The sequence below is a fragment of the Myotis davidii genome, unplaced genomic scaffold (genome assembly GCF_000327345.1).
Source record: "Myotis davidii unplaced genomic scaffold, ASM32734v1 scaffold134, whole genome shotgun sequence".
NCBI classification, from domain to species: domain Eukaryota; kingdom Metazoa; phylum Chordata; class Mammalia; order Chiroptera; family Vespertilionidae; genus Myotis; species Myotis davidii.
Genome location: NW_006288853.1, coordinates 612,838 through 627,066, shown reverse-complemented (window position 1 = coordinate 627,066; position 14,229 = coordinate 612,838). Strand labels below are relative to the sequence as shown.

At 39.5% G+C, this 14,229-nt stretch overlaps 2 protein-coding genes across 2 annotated transcripts in view; one reads left to right on the top strand and one right to left on the bottom strand.

The window, feature by feature from the left end:
• Positions 1 to 2,307, bottom strand: part of LRRTM3 (leucine rich repeat transmembrane neuronal 3) — a 155,258-nt gene extending 152,951 nt beyond the window's left edge. The window contains exons 1-2 of the mRNA XM_006760994.2: positions 1,283 to 2,307; positions 4 to 932 (exon numbers count right to left, since the gene is read on the bottom strand). Of these exons, the coding sequence (XP_006761057.1) occupies positions 4 to 932; positions 1,283 to 1,286 (933 nt within the window). The 5' untranslated portion in view covers positions 1,287 to 2,307. The remainder of the gene's footprint in view (positions 1 to 3; positions 933 to 1,282) is intronic.
• CTNNA3 (catenin alpha 3) overlaps positions 1 to 14,229 on the top strand; it is a gene marked incomplete at its 3' end in the record, with an annotated part of 1,162,049 nt that overhangs the window by 541,843 nt on the left and 605,977 nt on the right. The gene's annotated exons all lie outside the window — the stretch shown is intronic.

The following is a 14,229-nucleotide window of genomic DNA, read 5'->3' as shown; positions in this document are numbered from 1 at the left end:
ATTCCCGGCAAGACTGATGTCATTGAGGGATATCCAAGAATCCAAAATCTCCTGACCAATAAATGTGAGCTTGTTAGAATCCAGGTTGAGGCGCTGCAGATTCGGGACACACTGGAAGACACTGGGTCCACTAAAAGCTTCGATCTCGTTGCCTGATAAGTCAAGCCTTTGTAATGAGCTCCAGGTCCAGGACATGGTCTGTCCTATGACACTGATTTTATTCCACTGCAAGTACAGGTTCTGAAGGCTCACCAACCTCGGGAAAAGGGCCAGGTTGAGCTTGGAAAATTGATTGTGCTCCAGGTGAAGTTCTTTGAGTCTGATCATGCCAGCAAAGACATTCCTGGCTAAACTCCGGATCCGGTTATATCCCAGGTCCAAAAGTTCCAGGTTGCGGCAGTCCTGGAATATTCTCACAGGGATGGTTCTCAGGGAGTTCGACCTCAAATGTAAACTCAGCAGCTTCCTCAAGCCCCGAAACTGCTCCGATCCCAGAGAATGCAGCTGATTATAGGACAGGTCCAAGTTCCGTAAATTGGTCACCGGTCTGAAGGTATTGTTGAGAAAATAGGAGATCCTGTTGGAACTCAGAATCAACTCTTTGAGTCTGCGTATTCCATTAAAAGCATTCTCATCAATATTGCTGATATGGTTATGGTCAAGGTACAGCCAGGTGAGCTGGTTGAGCCCTTTAAACTGATTGTACTTAAGTTTTTGAAGGCTGTTATAGCGAAGGGACAAACCTAAGCAGCCAGCAGATATACTCGAGGGTATCTCCTGTAATTTCTGAGATTCACAATATACCATTTTGCCTTCACACCTACAGCCCTTAGGGCATCCTCGTTCGGCAGAAGAAAGCATTGTCAGTAAGACAGTGGGGGCTATCACCAGTGCTACAGCTGATCCGCTCAGTAGCCTAATTACATTGAAACCTGAAAATAAAAACAACTTAGAAAAGTTATCCCCCCAAAAAAGAATGCGTTTCTTTTTAATCAAGCAAGAGCAGGCATGTGCTTTCTCTTTTAAACATTTAAATCTAGATAAACCACATTTCACATCACATAACCATCTCCTTGTCATCTAAAGAGAATTGCCTTCAGGGTTTTGGTGATTTTTTTTTTAATAGTTAAGCAAGAAACGTGTTCACTAAGCAATTGAATTTATAGCCTTAGAACAGAGCAAGGTAATCTCTAAAATAATTAAGGCAGAAGTAATACACAGACTAGAGGATTCTTTGTTTTTGTTTTTTAAGGAAGGAAAGAAGAAAAATGACAAAACATACCCATCCTTTGTATTGTTCAAAGGTCGTCCTTAGGTCTTGGCTTTGGCTTAGGGGGCCACTTGCGTGACAGCCCCTGTCAGTTGCACTGTAGTGAGTCAGGGCTCGCTGACACCCAGGAAGAAAAATTGGACCCCTTGGGAGATGGACCGATTTCGGAACATTATTCTTTGCCAGCCACGCAGAACACTCCAAGAACAAATAAATCCCAACTCCGCATTTGCAGCAAAACATCGAAATCTTCCTAGGTAATAGGATCTTCATGGATATTACGTTTTTGCATCTTTACAGGTTTTTTTGGGAGGGGGAGGAGGGAACGGGGTGGTGGGGGGGAGGGTGTTAAAAAAAAAAAAAAGCAACTGGCGTCTACAATTTCTTCTTATCCGGAAGCATGATGTATTCCTCCAGGCGACGCGGGGCTACCTGAGCTGCCACATCTGTATTCCAAAGCCCGGCATGTCTGGCGGTGAGCGCCCGGTTCAGCCACAGAGCTGCCTCGGAGCCCGGAAGGCAGGGGAGCCCGGGACCGCGCACACGCTCAGCTCACTTCTGCAGACTGTCATTCTGAAAGCTGCTCGGACTGTTGCTTTGGTTTCAGTGAATGCAGTCTTATGTAAAGCTGCCCCCAGTGGTGAAGAACATTATGGGCATGTGCAGAAATGTCTCCCTTTTATCTTGCAAATGAGCAGGCTCTCGGCTGGAAAATGAATGATTGTTTGGGGTGGCTCGGGAAGAACTGAATGGTCACCGTAATCAATAACGAGCAACATTTTCTGTAATTTCCAAGCCTCGTTTTACAATTTGGCAGTGTCTTTATTGTCTGCGTCTACTTAATTCGCTACACATGTGCCGCCCGAGTTTTTCTGGAGCTGGACATTAAGTTCACAGACCGAACGTCAATTTTTCTTAACCTCAGCGTGGGCTTTGAACCGAGGTTTAGAAGATGATTTACTGAGCTGTTCACAGAGAAGCATTAACTGTCTGCCCACTTGACCTCTAGGAGTGACAGTGATTCTATTACGCAAGGTGTCTCGGGACGCTAGAACACAAACATTTTGTAATAGAGGAGTTAACTAGTGACATAGAAACTCATGTGTCCAAATGCCTTTCTGGTTTCCCCACAAAAATAGATCACTGGTTTAATGGCTTGTGGCTTGGTTTGTTGTTGTTTTGGTTTTTGTCTTTTTTTTTTTTTTAATTAAAAGAGAAATAAACTATTTTTAGTGTGAATAGAAGGATCAAGAAATCATTAGGTTCCCTTTATCCATGCGGCTGCTATTTATTATGCTAATAATATTTGAGCACTTCCTAAGTGCTGTGAGTGGGCACTCCTGTTTTATCTTTGAATAGTATTGTGATGTGGGTCCCCTTGTAACCTTCACTTTACAGATGAGGAAACTGAGACTTGGGGAGGGATGACTTGCTCAAGGTCATATAGCAAGCACCTGGCAGAGCTGAGATGCAGAAGGACACCTCTGTTCTGCTTGAACATCTAACTAGATGATCTTGCGTCGACAACATTGTTTCCTTCATTTTAAAATGACTAAAGTGAAAATTAGCCTGATTGAGGCATTGGGGCAGGGCAGCTGTGGTTAAAAAAAAAAAAAAATCCTTCCTAGAATAGGTTTGTATAAACATTTTTGGTCTGAGTCTTTTAAAGAAGTATTATAAAATTAAAGGAGGGGCAGTTTCATCTAGCGATTAAGAGCATGGATTTTTGCCCCTAAATTCAAATCCTGTCTAAATTTACCAGTTATGTAACCTTGAGTAGGTTACTTATCTTCTCTATGCCTCAGTTTTCTCTTCTACAAAATGGATGTGAGAACAAAAATCCATTGCATAAAGGGTTGAGATTTAAGTCATCTTAATATCTTAACAGTACCTAGAATAACATGTGGCATCTAATAAGCCTACATTAGCTATTATTTGAACATCAACTTTATTTGAATATCAACTGATATTGCATGTTGTTTAGTATTAAATATTGACTATACCAAGTGTCATTAACTCACAAAGATTACTTTAATGAATATTTTTTATATTGTTCACAATGGATTTCTGAAATTCACTCAGTCTTGTCTTCTTTGATACCTAGAACAGCACTTGACACATTATAGATGATCAATACATATTTATTGAATAAAAACATTATTATGGGGGGGTTACAAGTACATTTGATGTATGATAAACTGGTAATGTAGTGCTGGTTTTGTGTGCATGGGATTGGTCCCTGCAGAGTTCTTCAGCCAGTTGTGATTGGATACCATTTTGTAGAAAGTTTTTTTAAAGAATGTGTTGAAAAGGCAAGAAACTGGGAAGTGGAAACATGTAGATGGTCAACAAGTGATCTTCACTCTTCAAGTAGATATCTTGTGTCTTCATAGTTAAACCATAGGCTTCACGAAAATAGTAAATATACTTTTGAATATTACCTTTGGCATATCACAACTTTTATCATCTGACATCCCCACTGGATATTGACAATTTGTACTACTGTATTAAGAAAGACTAAAGGGAATCACATTTAGAATTCCTCTCTTCTGTCTGTTGTTTGAAAGCCTCTGGCTTTTCTTCCCACTTCTCTTGCTTCTCCTTGGGCAGTAGCCATCAAGATGTCTGTTTTGTTTTGCCTTATAACTGCACAGGGCCCCTTAGGATGACTGGAGGGCCCATCAACGCTGTGCTGCTTATTCTTTTCTCATTCCCTGATGACAGAAGCAACGAGGAACCCACTGAGAATGTAATTCTCTCACTTTGCTTTTTCTGGGAGAAATCATGGATTATTTATGGTGAATGAAATTCTCTGCTGTGCCCTTGTTCTCATTTTTTTCCTGATACCTTGGCTTCTGATATTGTCTTACTCCATAGTTCTGACTTCACATTCTCTCTTTAGATCTCATAATTGGTATTTATGTTGGTCTTTTCCTCAAGGTGATGAGTAGCCATTCTTGGAGCAGACCTGATTTCGGGCACTTTGTGTGACCCTCACCTTGACAGTAGTCCATAAGCTGGCATCACTACCAGGTCTGTCCTGGGTCAAGGTAATGAAGTGCCTGAAGAGGAAGACCATCATGAGGCTAGTCGAGAGATATCCAGAATAAAATAATGCAATTCCAAGCCAGAGTGAATACTTGAGGCTCTAGAAATTAATTGCAATACATAAAGTAGCCTTTCAAAAGAAAAAAAAACCCACCACCACAACAACTTACATTCTAAAAGATTTTAGCAATTTGCTAGTGTATTTTTATTTTTTAAAATATATTTTTATTTATTTCATAGAGGAAGGGAGAGGGAGAGAGAAATAGAAACATCAGTGATGAGAGAGAATCATTGATTGGCTGCCTCCTGCACACCCCCACTGGGGAGCAAGTTTGCAACCCAGGATGTGCCCTGACTTGGAATCTGTGACCTCTTTGTTCATAGGTCAACACTCAACCACTGAGCCACACCAGCTGGGCTGCTGGTGTACTTGTCAAAGTTTATCCTCCTTTTGCTCATTGACTGTCATGATTATTTCTGATTTGCCTCTCAACAGAAGCAAAGTTACAGTACAGAATATATTTAGCCAATCTGTTTGCACCTAATACCACATACAGAAGAAACCATAAGCTACCTGACTTCTTAAATTTCCCCAATGAATCCAGGGCCCTAAAGATTTATGCAATTATAAAACATAAGTGTCATGTATCTAAAGGCTTTTTATTATACTTATATAGTACTTCATATTGCTTAATATGTTTTGTTTAAATTAGGTAAATGAATCCAAACTCAGTATCTAATGCAAAATTTCAGACCAATATGAAACTGAATTGCCAAATATAAATTTAGAAAGTCAGGATGTACTGATATGCTAATAAATGGGTTGGCCTCAGAGGTTTCATTTATTTATAAAATACATAGTTTGGGTACCCACTATGTACTAGACACTGTTTCAGACACATGGAGTACATCAGTGTACAAGACAAAGATCTAAGCATACAATCTAAAGAGGTAAGATGGGTAATAAAAAGAAATAAAAATTATGTTATTAGATCATATATACTATAGAACAAATAAAAAAGGATGGGGAAGATTGGGAGTGCAAAGAGTGAGGTGGGTTGCAATTTTAAATAGGATGACTAGGACTATTAAGAAAGTGGCTTGAGTAAACCTTGAAGGAGATGAGGTTGTCAACATTAAATATATATGGGGCGTGGCCAGGGCAAAGGTCCTCAGGTAAGGGCAATCACATGCTCAATGTACAGCAAAGAGGCCAATCAGTCTAGAGTAGGGAGAACTAGGGGTAGAGTAATTGGAGACGAAGTCAGAGAGGTACCAGGTACTGGCCCGTGGGGGGCTTTGCACACCATTCTCAGAACTTTGGCTTCATTCTGGAGAAAACTAGAAGCCAACTCAATATTTTATGCAGAGTAAAGATGTGATCAAGTTGCCGATTGAAAGGATCACTTGTGCTGCTGCTGTGGGAATAGACCAGTGATGGCGAACCTATGACAAGTGTGTCAGAGGTGACACATGAACTCATTTTTTGGTTGATTTTTCTTTGTTAAATGGCATTTAAATATATAAAAGAAATATCAAAAATAGAAATCTTTGTTTTACTATGGTTGCAAAGATCAAAAAATTCCTATATGTGACCTGGCACCAGAGTTAAGTTAGGGTTTTTCAAAATGCTGACACGCCGAGCTCAAAGGGTTCGCCATCACTGGAATAGACTCTAAAGGACAAGAAGAAAACAGGAAGGCCAGCCAGGAGGCTGTTGCACCAATCCAGGAGAGAGATGATGGGCGCTTGGAGCAGTGGATGTGGTAAGAATTGGACAGATTCTGGGTGTATGTTTCTGTAAAACCAACAGGAGTTTTCTCATTGTTTAAAAGTGGAGGTACAGGATAAAGAGAGAAAGGTAAGATGATTCCTGGTTTTCTTTTGTTTGTTTGTTTGTTTTTTAAGATGATTCCTGGTTTTATGGGCGAAGCAACCAGAGGGGTTGGTGAAGCCATTCACTGCTTTCCATGGGTCAAGTGTTGGGAACAAAGTCAAGAGTTCAACACATTTGAATTAAGTCTGGATTTTGCTCTCACTTTTCTTCAAATTTATTATGAGACTTTAATTCAATTTTAAAAAATCTTCTTGATATTAGGCCTCAAAGAATGATGATGCATTTTAAAGTATTCTATAAAATGATTCGCAAAATTAGCCACTGCACAACAGCGAAACAGGTTTCAATGCAGAGGGCCCAGAGGCAGCATGTTTGCCAATGGGTTGGAGGACAGAGGTACCAAAAACCTTGATGAAATTGCATGAAAAGCAGATAAGGGAACATCAGGACTGAACCTTCTAGAAAATAACTTTGGAAAATACATAATGTCTTTCTAAAATAATTTAGAGCATGACGTATACTTTTTATTGCATATGCCAATTGACATTTAGAAATTGGAACTGATATGGCCAAATTTCTTAGGGTCTCAGTTTGCTTATCTCAAAATGGAACTCACCGATCTTTAAGGTGTTTATTTAGGATCAGGTGTTTTTTTTTTTTAATTCATATATAAATACATCACAGACTCTAAAGTGCTATAAAATATTTCTGGAGTCAGAGTACCTATGAGAAAATTATTTTTCCTTTGATTCTGTCTAGGTTTTCTGGTCATGTGTATAACTAGGATGAGCATATATCAAGGAGACACTGATATGACCAAAGGCAGAGTCAGAATTTACTAATATTATTTAAAAATTCCTCAGAAACCTTTCTACTACAGTTTTAATAACGAGACTATTTATTGTATGGCACACATCATTGACATTCTGTGTTCTTGCTCATAAAGTGCTTTCACCAATAAATGCATTTGATCCAGGTATTATAAAGAACTTAATGTTTTTTACTCAGCTATTCTGTCATGTAATAGGGTTCTCAGAATGCTAACAGTTTCCTGCAGCTATGGAAATGATTTTTTTTCATATCTAGTTGGTTAGAATACTCATATGCATTTGTTCAGTTGTAATTATATCCCGATCTTTCATCAGAGCATTAACACATCTCTGAAATATCTTTGGTTTCCATCTGCTTGCTTCAAGGGGTCCATTAAAAACCCTGTCTGGTCACATATGGTTTTTAGTGAACATCTCTGCCTTAAATAAATGGATGAATAAAGTTCCAGGTCTGATGATTAAACCGGCTTCTCAGTGTCTTTCTGGAATGAGGCAAATTCAAATGAATGAGGCCTCACAAGGTTATCTAACACATCTCCTCCCCATCACCTGAAGAGACATTTATGCTGCAGCGTCAATCCATAGTCTCAGGTTTTATTACATTCCTCACTGTCACTTCCTGCAGAGGTAGCCCTCAGCTAAATCGGGGACAGGAAAAAATAATCTTTTAAAGTATAACGTGTAGAGGTGGACTATATGACTTTGAGGAAATAACTGTTTTGGGGTGTATTTTTAGTGAAAATTTAAAAACACTCAAAAGTAGAGAGAATACTATAAATAACATCAACTTAACAGTGATCAATATTTCACTTATTTTGTTTTATCTATTCCTGCTTCCCTTCCCATTTACACATATTTTTTTTTGGAGTGTTTTAAAAGCAAACCTCAGAAATCATGTTACTTTAGGCACATATATATTTTAGCATGTAGCTCGAACCAAAAAGACTTTTATTGGAACCATCCAGCATTAGCATACCTAACGAAATTAACAATAAGTCCTTCAAGGTCATTTGTAGTCAAGATCTAGGCAAAGCCCAAACATTGCATTTGGCTTTCATGTTTCTGAAGTCGCTTTAATTTTTTTAATGTCATTGTTTTGTTGGGAGATACCAGGTCATTTGGACTGTAGCTTGTTCCATGTTCTGTACTTGGTTGACTGCTGCCCCTTCTGTCATTTAACTTGCAAAGAGTGAGTTCTAATGACACACATGTTGAGCAAGAGTCCATTAATTTAAGCAGAATATCCAGCCCCAAATGGATACTTGGGGCACCTTTCACTCTTGGTAGCAAATTTAAGACTTGCAGAAATTTTAAATAATAAAAGATTTAGAGCTTGAAGGAAAATATGTGCTTTTATGATGTGGCATTTATGCTACCCGAGAACTGAGTAATGGGATCAACTGGCAAGGTTGGGAGCAAGGATTTAATATTAAGGATTTAATATTAAGGTTCCCCATGAGTCTATGTTGGTTTACCTTTCATTTATACCAGTATTTCTGTTCTTCACTTGCCATCGTACTTGCCTTTTTACCTATAGTCAAACCTGCTAAATTTTGGACTGATATTGAGGTACTCTTATAACAAAAGCTCAAAAACATTCCTGTCAAAAGAGCAGCTATGAGTATTCATATGTAGTCATTTGTATCAAGAGAAATCAGTTTTCTAGCTTTTCATTTAGAGCAAATTCCATGAAGGAACATGTGGTACCAGAGCCACAATGTAAAATGTATACTCCTATCTGTATTCCCAAATTTCTTATAATTCCTCACAGAAGAACAAAGGAGTTTTAGACAAAAGTCTCTTAACCAATTTTACACCTTAATATTTGATGTTTTACTTGACATGGATGGCTGTGCTTTGAATATAAAGTCAATATTGTTTAAATGGTATCATAATCAACATTTTGCTGTGGTTGCCTCACATATATTCTGATGTAACAGAATTTTTTAAAGAAACATTTCTGTGTTAGATCATCTGGGCTGTTACAACAGAATATAAACTGGGGAGCTTATAAACAACAGACATTTATTTCTCACTGTTTTGGAGACTGGGGAGTCTGAGGTCAGGTGAGGGCCTGCTGCCTGGTACATAGACCCTGTCTTCCCTCTGAGACTTCACCTGGCAGAAGGGGCAGAGGAGCCTTCAGGATCTCCTTTAGAACAGGCTCTGCCCTCCTGACCCAATCACTCCCAAAGGTCCCTCCTCCAAATACCATCACATTGGGGATCAGGTTTCAACAAATGAATTGGAGGTCGGGGAGAGGGGATCGGCACAAACATTCAGTCTATAACATTTTCTTTATATTGAAAGCATTGTGCATAATAGTTTCAGCTGAATTTGGTAGTCTATTTTTTTTTAATTTGCCTTTCTGAAAAATATATCAGCATTAAGAATTAAATTTCCCAACAACCAGGCAGGGAAAGATAATAGAAATCTTGATTTAGATTAAAAAAAAAGCATAATGTTCCATTGGTTAGTTCTGTTTTTGTTTTGGAAATAGTAAGTCTGATTTTTTTTTTAAATGTGATGCTGCAAATCTAAGAGATACAGTTCTGAGAGAAGAGAAACCTTGCATAGGACTGCCTTGTAGTAGCAGGGAATAGGAGCCCGAGGGTCCTTATTTTACAATAAAATGTATCACTCTATTTGAGGGTTCTTAAACTGGGCCTGAGAACCCTTCTGTGTACTAATGCCTAATCCTGATGGAGAAGCAGTTCCCTTTTAGTGTGGGGAATGCTTAGGAATCCCTTGTGGCTAACAAACAGAGCCCCCATGTGGCAAAATTGTGATTTAGGCAGAAATTGACTTAGTCCCTGGAAACAAATGCTACGGGTTCTTAATAAAAATAAAATATCTGGTACTGGGTTGAGAATTGTTTTATTCAACAAATATTTGTCAAGCTCTTACACTGTTCTTGGTGCCGGGGATGCAGCGATGAATAAGACAAAGGGCCTACCATCAGAGGACTTGCATTCTAGTTGGTGAGATAATAACAAATAAACATCTGAGACACGCATTACCATGTCGACCAGAGAGAAGTGCCATGAAGAAGAATAACGGAGGATAAGAGCTAGTGACAGTTGATAGAGTGGTCAGAAAATCCCTTTCTGAGGACTTCACATTGAGAGCAAGTAGGAAGCCAGGCATGGGACTTGCCGCCCTCCCAGATATCATCTCTCTGAGCTTTTTATTGATCACTACCAAGACCTGCACAGTGGCTTTAGGCAGTCACTGCTCCCCCTTTGAAAATGCAGCCCAAGAGTGGACATACAATATTCTCTTTTTGGAACAACTAGCACAGCTGCAAGTTTAAACAACATTTGAAGAAATTTAAAAAATTAAGAAATAACACAGAGAACAAACAGAAACATGACTGACGAGTCTTCACAGAGTTGGCTTTTAGATCTAGTTTTCTGATTGGAGTTGGCACCAGGAATATTTGCTTCATCAGATGTGATGCCACCCACTCAAAGACTGTCGCCGGTCATCAGTCATATCCCACAATAAGCCCAATGCTCACACCCGAGTTACACACTGTCAATGAAAAGAGAAGCTTTCTCCACAAGTGCCTTCTTACCTTTTCTTGGTGATTTCCTTGTCGAGAGAGAGAGAGAGAGAGAGAGAGAAATGAGGGAGGCACATGGATTGGTTGCCTCCTACACATGCCCAACCAGGGGCCGGGGCTGGGGAAGTACCTGCAGCCAAGGTACGTGCCCTTGACTGAAATCAAACCTGAGACCCTTTGGTTCGCAGGTCAATGCTCTATCCATGAGCCAAACCGGCTGGGACTAATAATTATTTATTTTTAGAAGATTCAGGATGAAATATTTAGGAGTGAAAGGTACAGGATAAAGTATTTAGGAGTCTGCCACTTTCAAATATTTTAGAAAAAACACACACACATATACTAAAATGATAAATCTAGGTGAAAGCTATATAGTTCATGTGCATATTTTGCATAGTTTTAAAATGCAAAGAATCATAGAGAACCAAACTTTCTGTACATAGTTTGAAAAGCAAATAGAAGAGAAGGCTTGTATTGAAAGCACCCATGCTTGCTTCTTTTCTCCTCAGCTTCATCAATTACTCTTGATTTCCTCCTCATAATATTTCTGAATTTTGTTGATATTTTTACTTTTTGCTATTAGAACTGAAGAAACCATGTGTTTCCCACATCCTCTGCTAATATGGTACATAAATAGACAGTATTTAACTGAAAATGACTGTGCAAGTGATAATGCTATTGATTTAAGTAGGGTATTAGGTTATGTTTCCATTTGCATTTAACTTTCAGGTGTGTGATTTTTCAATTAAGAAATGTTCTCTCTCTCTCTCTCTCTCTCAAATTTGCTTAATTTTGTCTATACCTCGTGTTAGTTGTCTTTCCCAATATTTTAAAAGATTTGTCAAGTGCTTAAATTTTCCAAACAATCAATTCAGACGGTCCCTTCTGTCTGCAGCAGTCCATGTCTCTGCACCAGTATCTAATCACAGCTGCTGATCCCATTCTCCCCTTCACGTTCTCCAGGTGTGATTTTCTGTTTCTTAGACCCCATATATGCATTTTCTTAGCGAACCACTCACCTCGTTGAAGCATATCCACTAGTAGTTCCCAAGGAAGGGTGCATGTGAGATGAAAATCACGCCGGAATGTTTTGTCTTTTCTGATGAATAGATTGGCTGTATGTGTAATTCACAATTGGAAATCGTTTTTTCCTCAGAATCGTCAAGCCATCGCTCTGCTGTCTTCTCACACCTGCTCTTGCTGTTGAGAAGCAGATGCTATTCCGAGTCTCACTCCTTTGTGTGTCATCTTTTGTTTTCTCACTGGAAACTTTTATGATGCTTTATTTCCCCTGGTGTTTGGATATTGTACAAAGATGTATTTTGTTTTGGGCCTTTCTTCATTTGGACCTTTTGAAATGAAGACTTGTGTCTTTCAGTTTTTGTCAAGACTTTTGTCTGCTTTTTTTTTTTTTAATTACCTCTCCCCATTTTCTATGTTCTCTCCCTAAAAGTTTTATTGGGTCGATTTTGGACTTTTTGAATTGATTATTTTTCTTTCTTCCTTCCTTCCTTCCTGTTTTCTATCTCTTTATCTTTTCTCTTACTTTTAGGTGCTATCTACAGCTTTTAGGTCACAATATTCATTCATTCATTTATTTATTTACTTACTTATTTATATAAAATTGGGATTGGGTGTCAGAAACTATGTCAGCAGAAAAAAAGTGTTTCTGCTGGGTCAAGTGGTGTAAATAATGTTGTTTCTGTAAATAAAGGAACACACTCACACTCATTCATTTATGCGTTGTCTAAGGATGCTTTCACCTTGCAAGGGCAGAGTTTAGAGACCCAGTCCTGGAAGCTTACAATATTTACTACGTGTCCATTTACAGAAAAGGTTTGTGCATGCCCCGCTGCCTCCAGTTTTGGTGATCATCTTTGTTATCTCCGGGAGCTCTTTTAGTCCTCTTTTCTCCTTGTTCATGGCACACTGCTTTACCTTTATGAAAGTAACATCTCTCACTCTGAGGATATTATATGAGGTGTTTTGGTCATATACTGCCTGCTACAATGTCACCGTTTCCTTTTAGGTCATTTAGAGTCAGTTCTTTTTGGACTATTTCTTGTGGGAGGGTTATCTCAAATGTTAGGTTTCTCACGTGCTCATTCAGATTAATGAGTGAGGCACTAAAAGCTGAGAGAAGGTCCCTGGTGCGTGGGCAAGGATTTGGCTTGGGTTTTGTGGTAGCAACATTCAACAGTGAGCTCGCCTTTCCACTGGGGAATCTCAAGATGAATAAATAGAGTTTTTTCCCCAGAGATGACGCTCAATCTCCAGCACTGGCCCTAGAGCAGTGGTTCTCAACCTTGGCTGCACATTAGAATCACCTGGGAATCTTTTTAAAATCTTGATTTCTGGGCCTCATCCTCTGGAAATTCTGTTTCTTTGTTACTAATGTTGTGGCCTCTCCCCATAACAAAGAAACAGATCTAGGGACAAGGCAGGGCAAGGATGCTGAGGTCCCCGAGTTCATTATGTACAGGCTCATTCACTTCCTCCTTTTTTAGTCTCAAGCCTCACTAGGTTGCCTCATATCCTTAGGTCTGGCTGCTTATGTTTGAATTTGCCAGGAAATAGCCTTTTCCTCTTTTCTGTTGGAAGAAAGAAGTAGTGTATTAGCTGAGGGTGACTTACATAACAAACTCCATCGACTGGTGGCTTACGCAACAGAGATTTCTTTCTCACAGATTTGAAGGCTGGAAGTCTGAGCTCAAGGTGCCAGCATGTTTGGGTTCTCGGTGAGGTCCCTCTACCTGGTGTGCGGATGGATACCTCCTTGCTCTGTCCTCACATGACAGAGAGATACATCACCTTCATGGAGGTGCCTCCTTCATGACTAATTATCTCATCAAGCCCCACCTCCAATACCATCACGTCGGGGATGAGGGCCCCCGCATATGAATTTGCAGGGGGTGGGGGTGGGGGTGGGGTGAGGGGTACACAAACACTCAGTGCATTTTGGTTTTTGGTTTGATGATGGGGATCTGGCAGTTAGTTAATTACTCTCCATGAAGACTTTAAACCAGTCCTCATACTTTCAGCGACCTTTATCTTCTGGAGCATTTCAAGATTTTTCTGTACAGTGTGGGGTCCCCCTTCAGTAAGCAAAGACATTGTAGCTTTCTTGACTCTAGTCACATATCACGTATTCTATGCTTTCAAAAAATATAAAAGCATTCATCCATTCTTATCTCCTCTTTACCCTCATTTGTATTCATTTATCATTAAATGAATTTTGAGGAGGAAGAGGCAATAAAAGTGTGCACTCAAGCTGCCACGTTTCAGATTTTTAATTTCTCATGATGGAGTTGAGACATGGAAGGTAATGAATGACAGGGAGATGGGAGAAAGACTGTCTGAGCTGTTACCCAAGCCAGGGCTGTAGCCCAAGGTTAGACATGAAGGGAAAGGTCTTTATAAGTGAGCTGCTGTCCTCCTGGTAGTTCATGTCTCTCAGGCGAACTTTCCACCAGTATCTTACTGTGCACATATTTCTTTATATGGTCCTTTAAGTCCAAAGAAACTTGGGTATGTTGTATTGACTGCGGCTTTCTTGACTGTCTAACTCAGTGTGTGCCCGCTATTATTTTATTTACTCTTCTGGGGGTTGCCATTGAAGTATCCCCCCATTTGTTCATTTATTTCTGAACTTTGATCGTCACTTTTGTGAGGTTCCTCC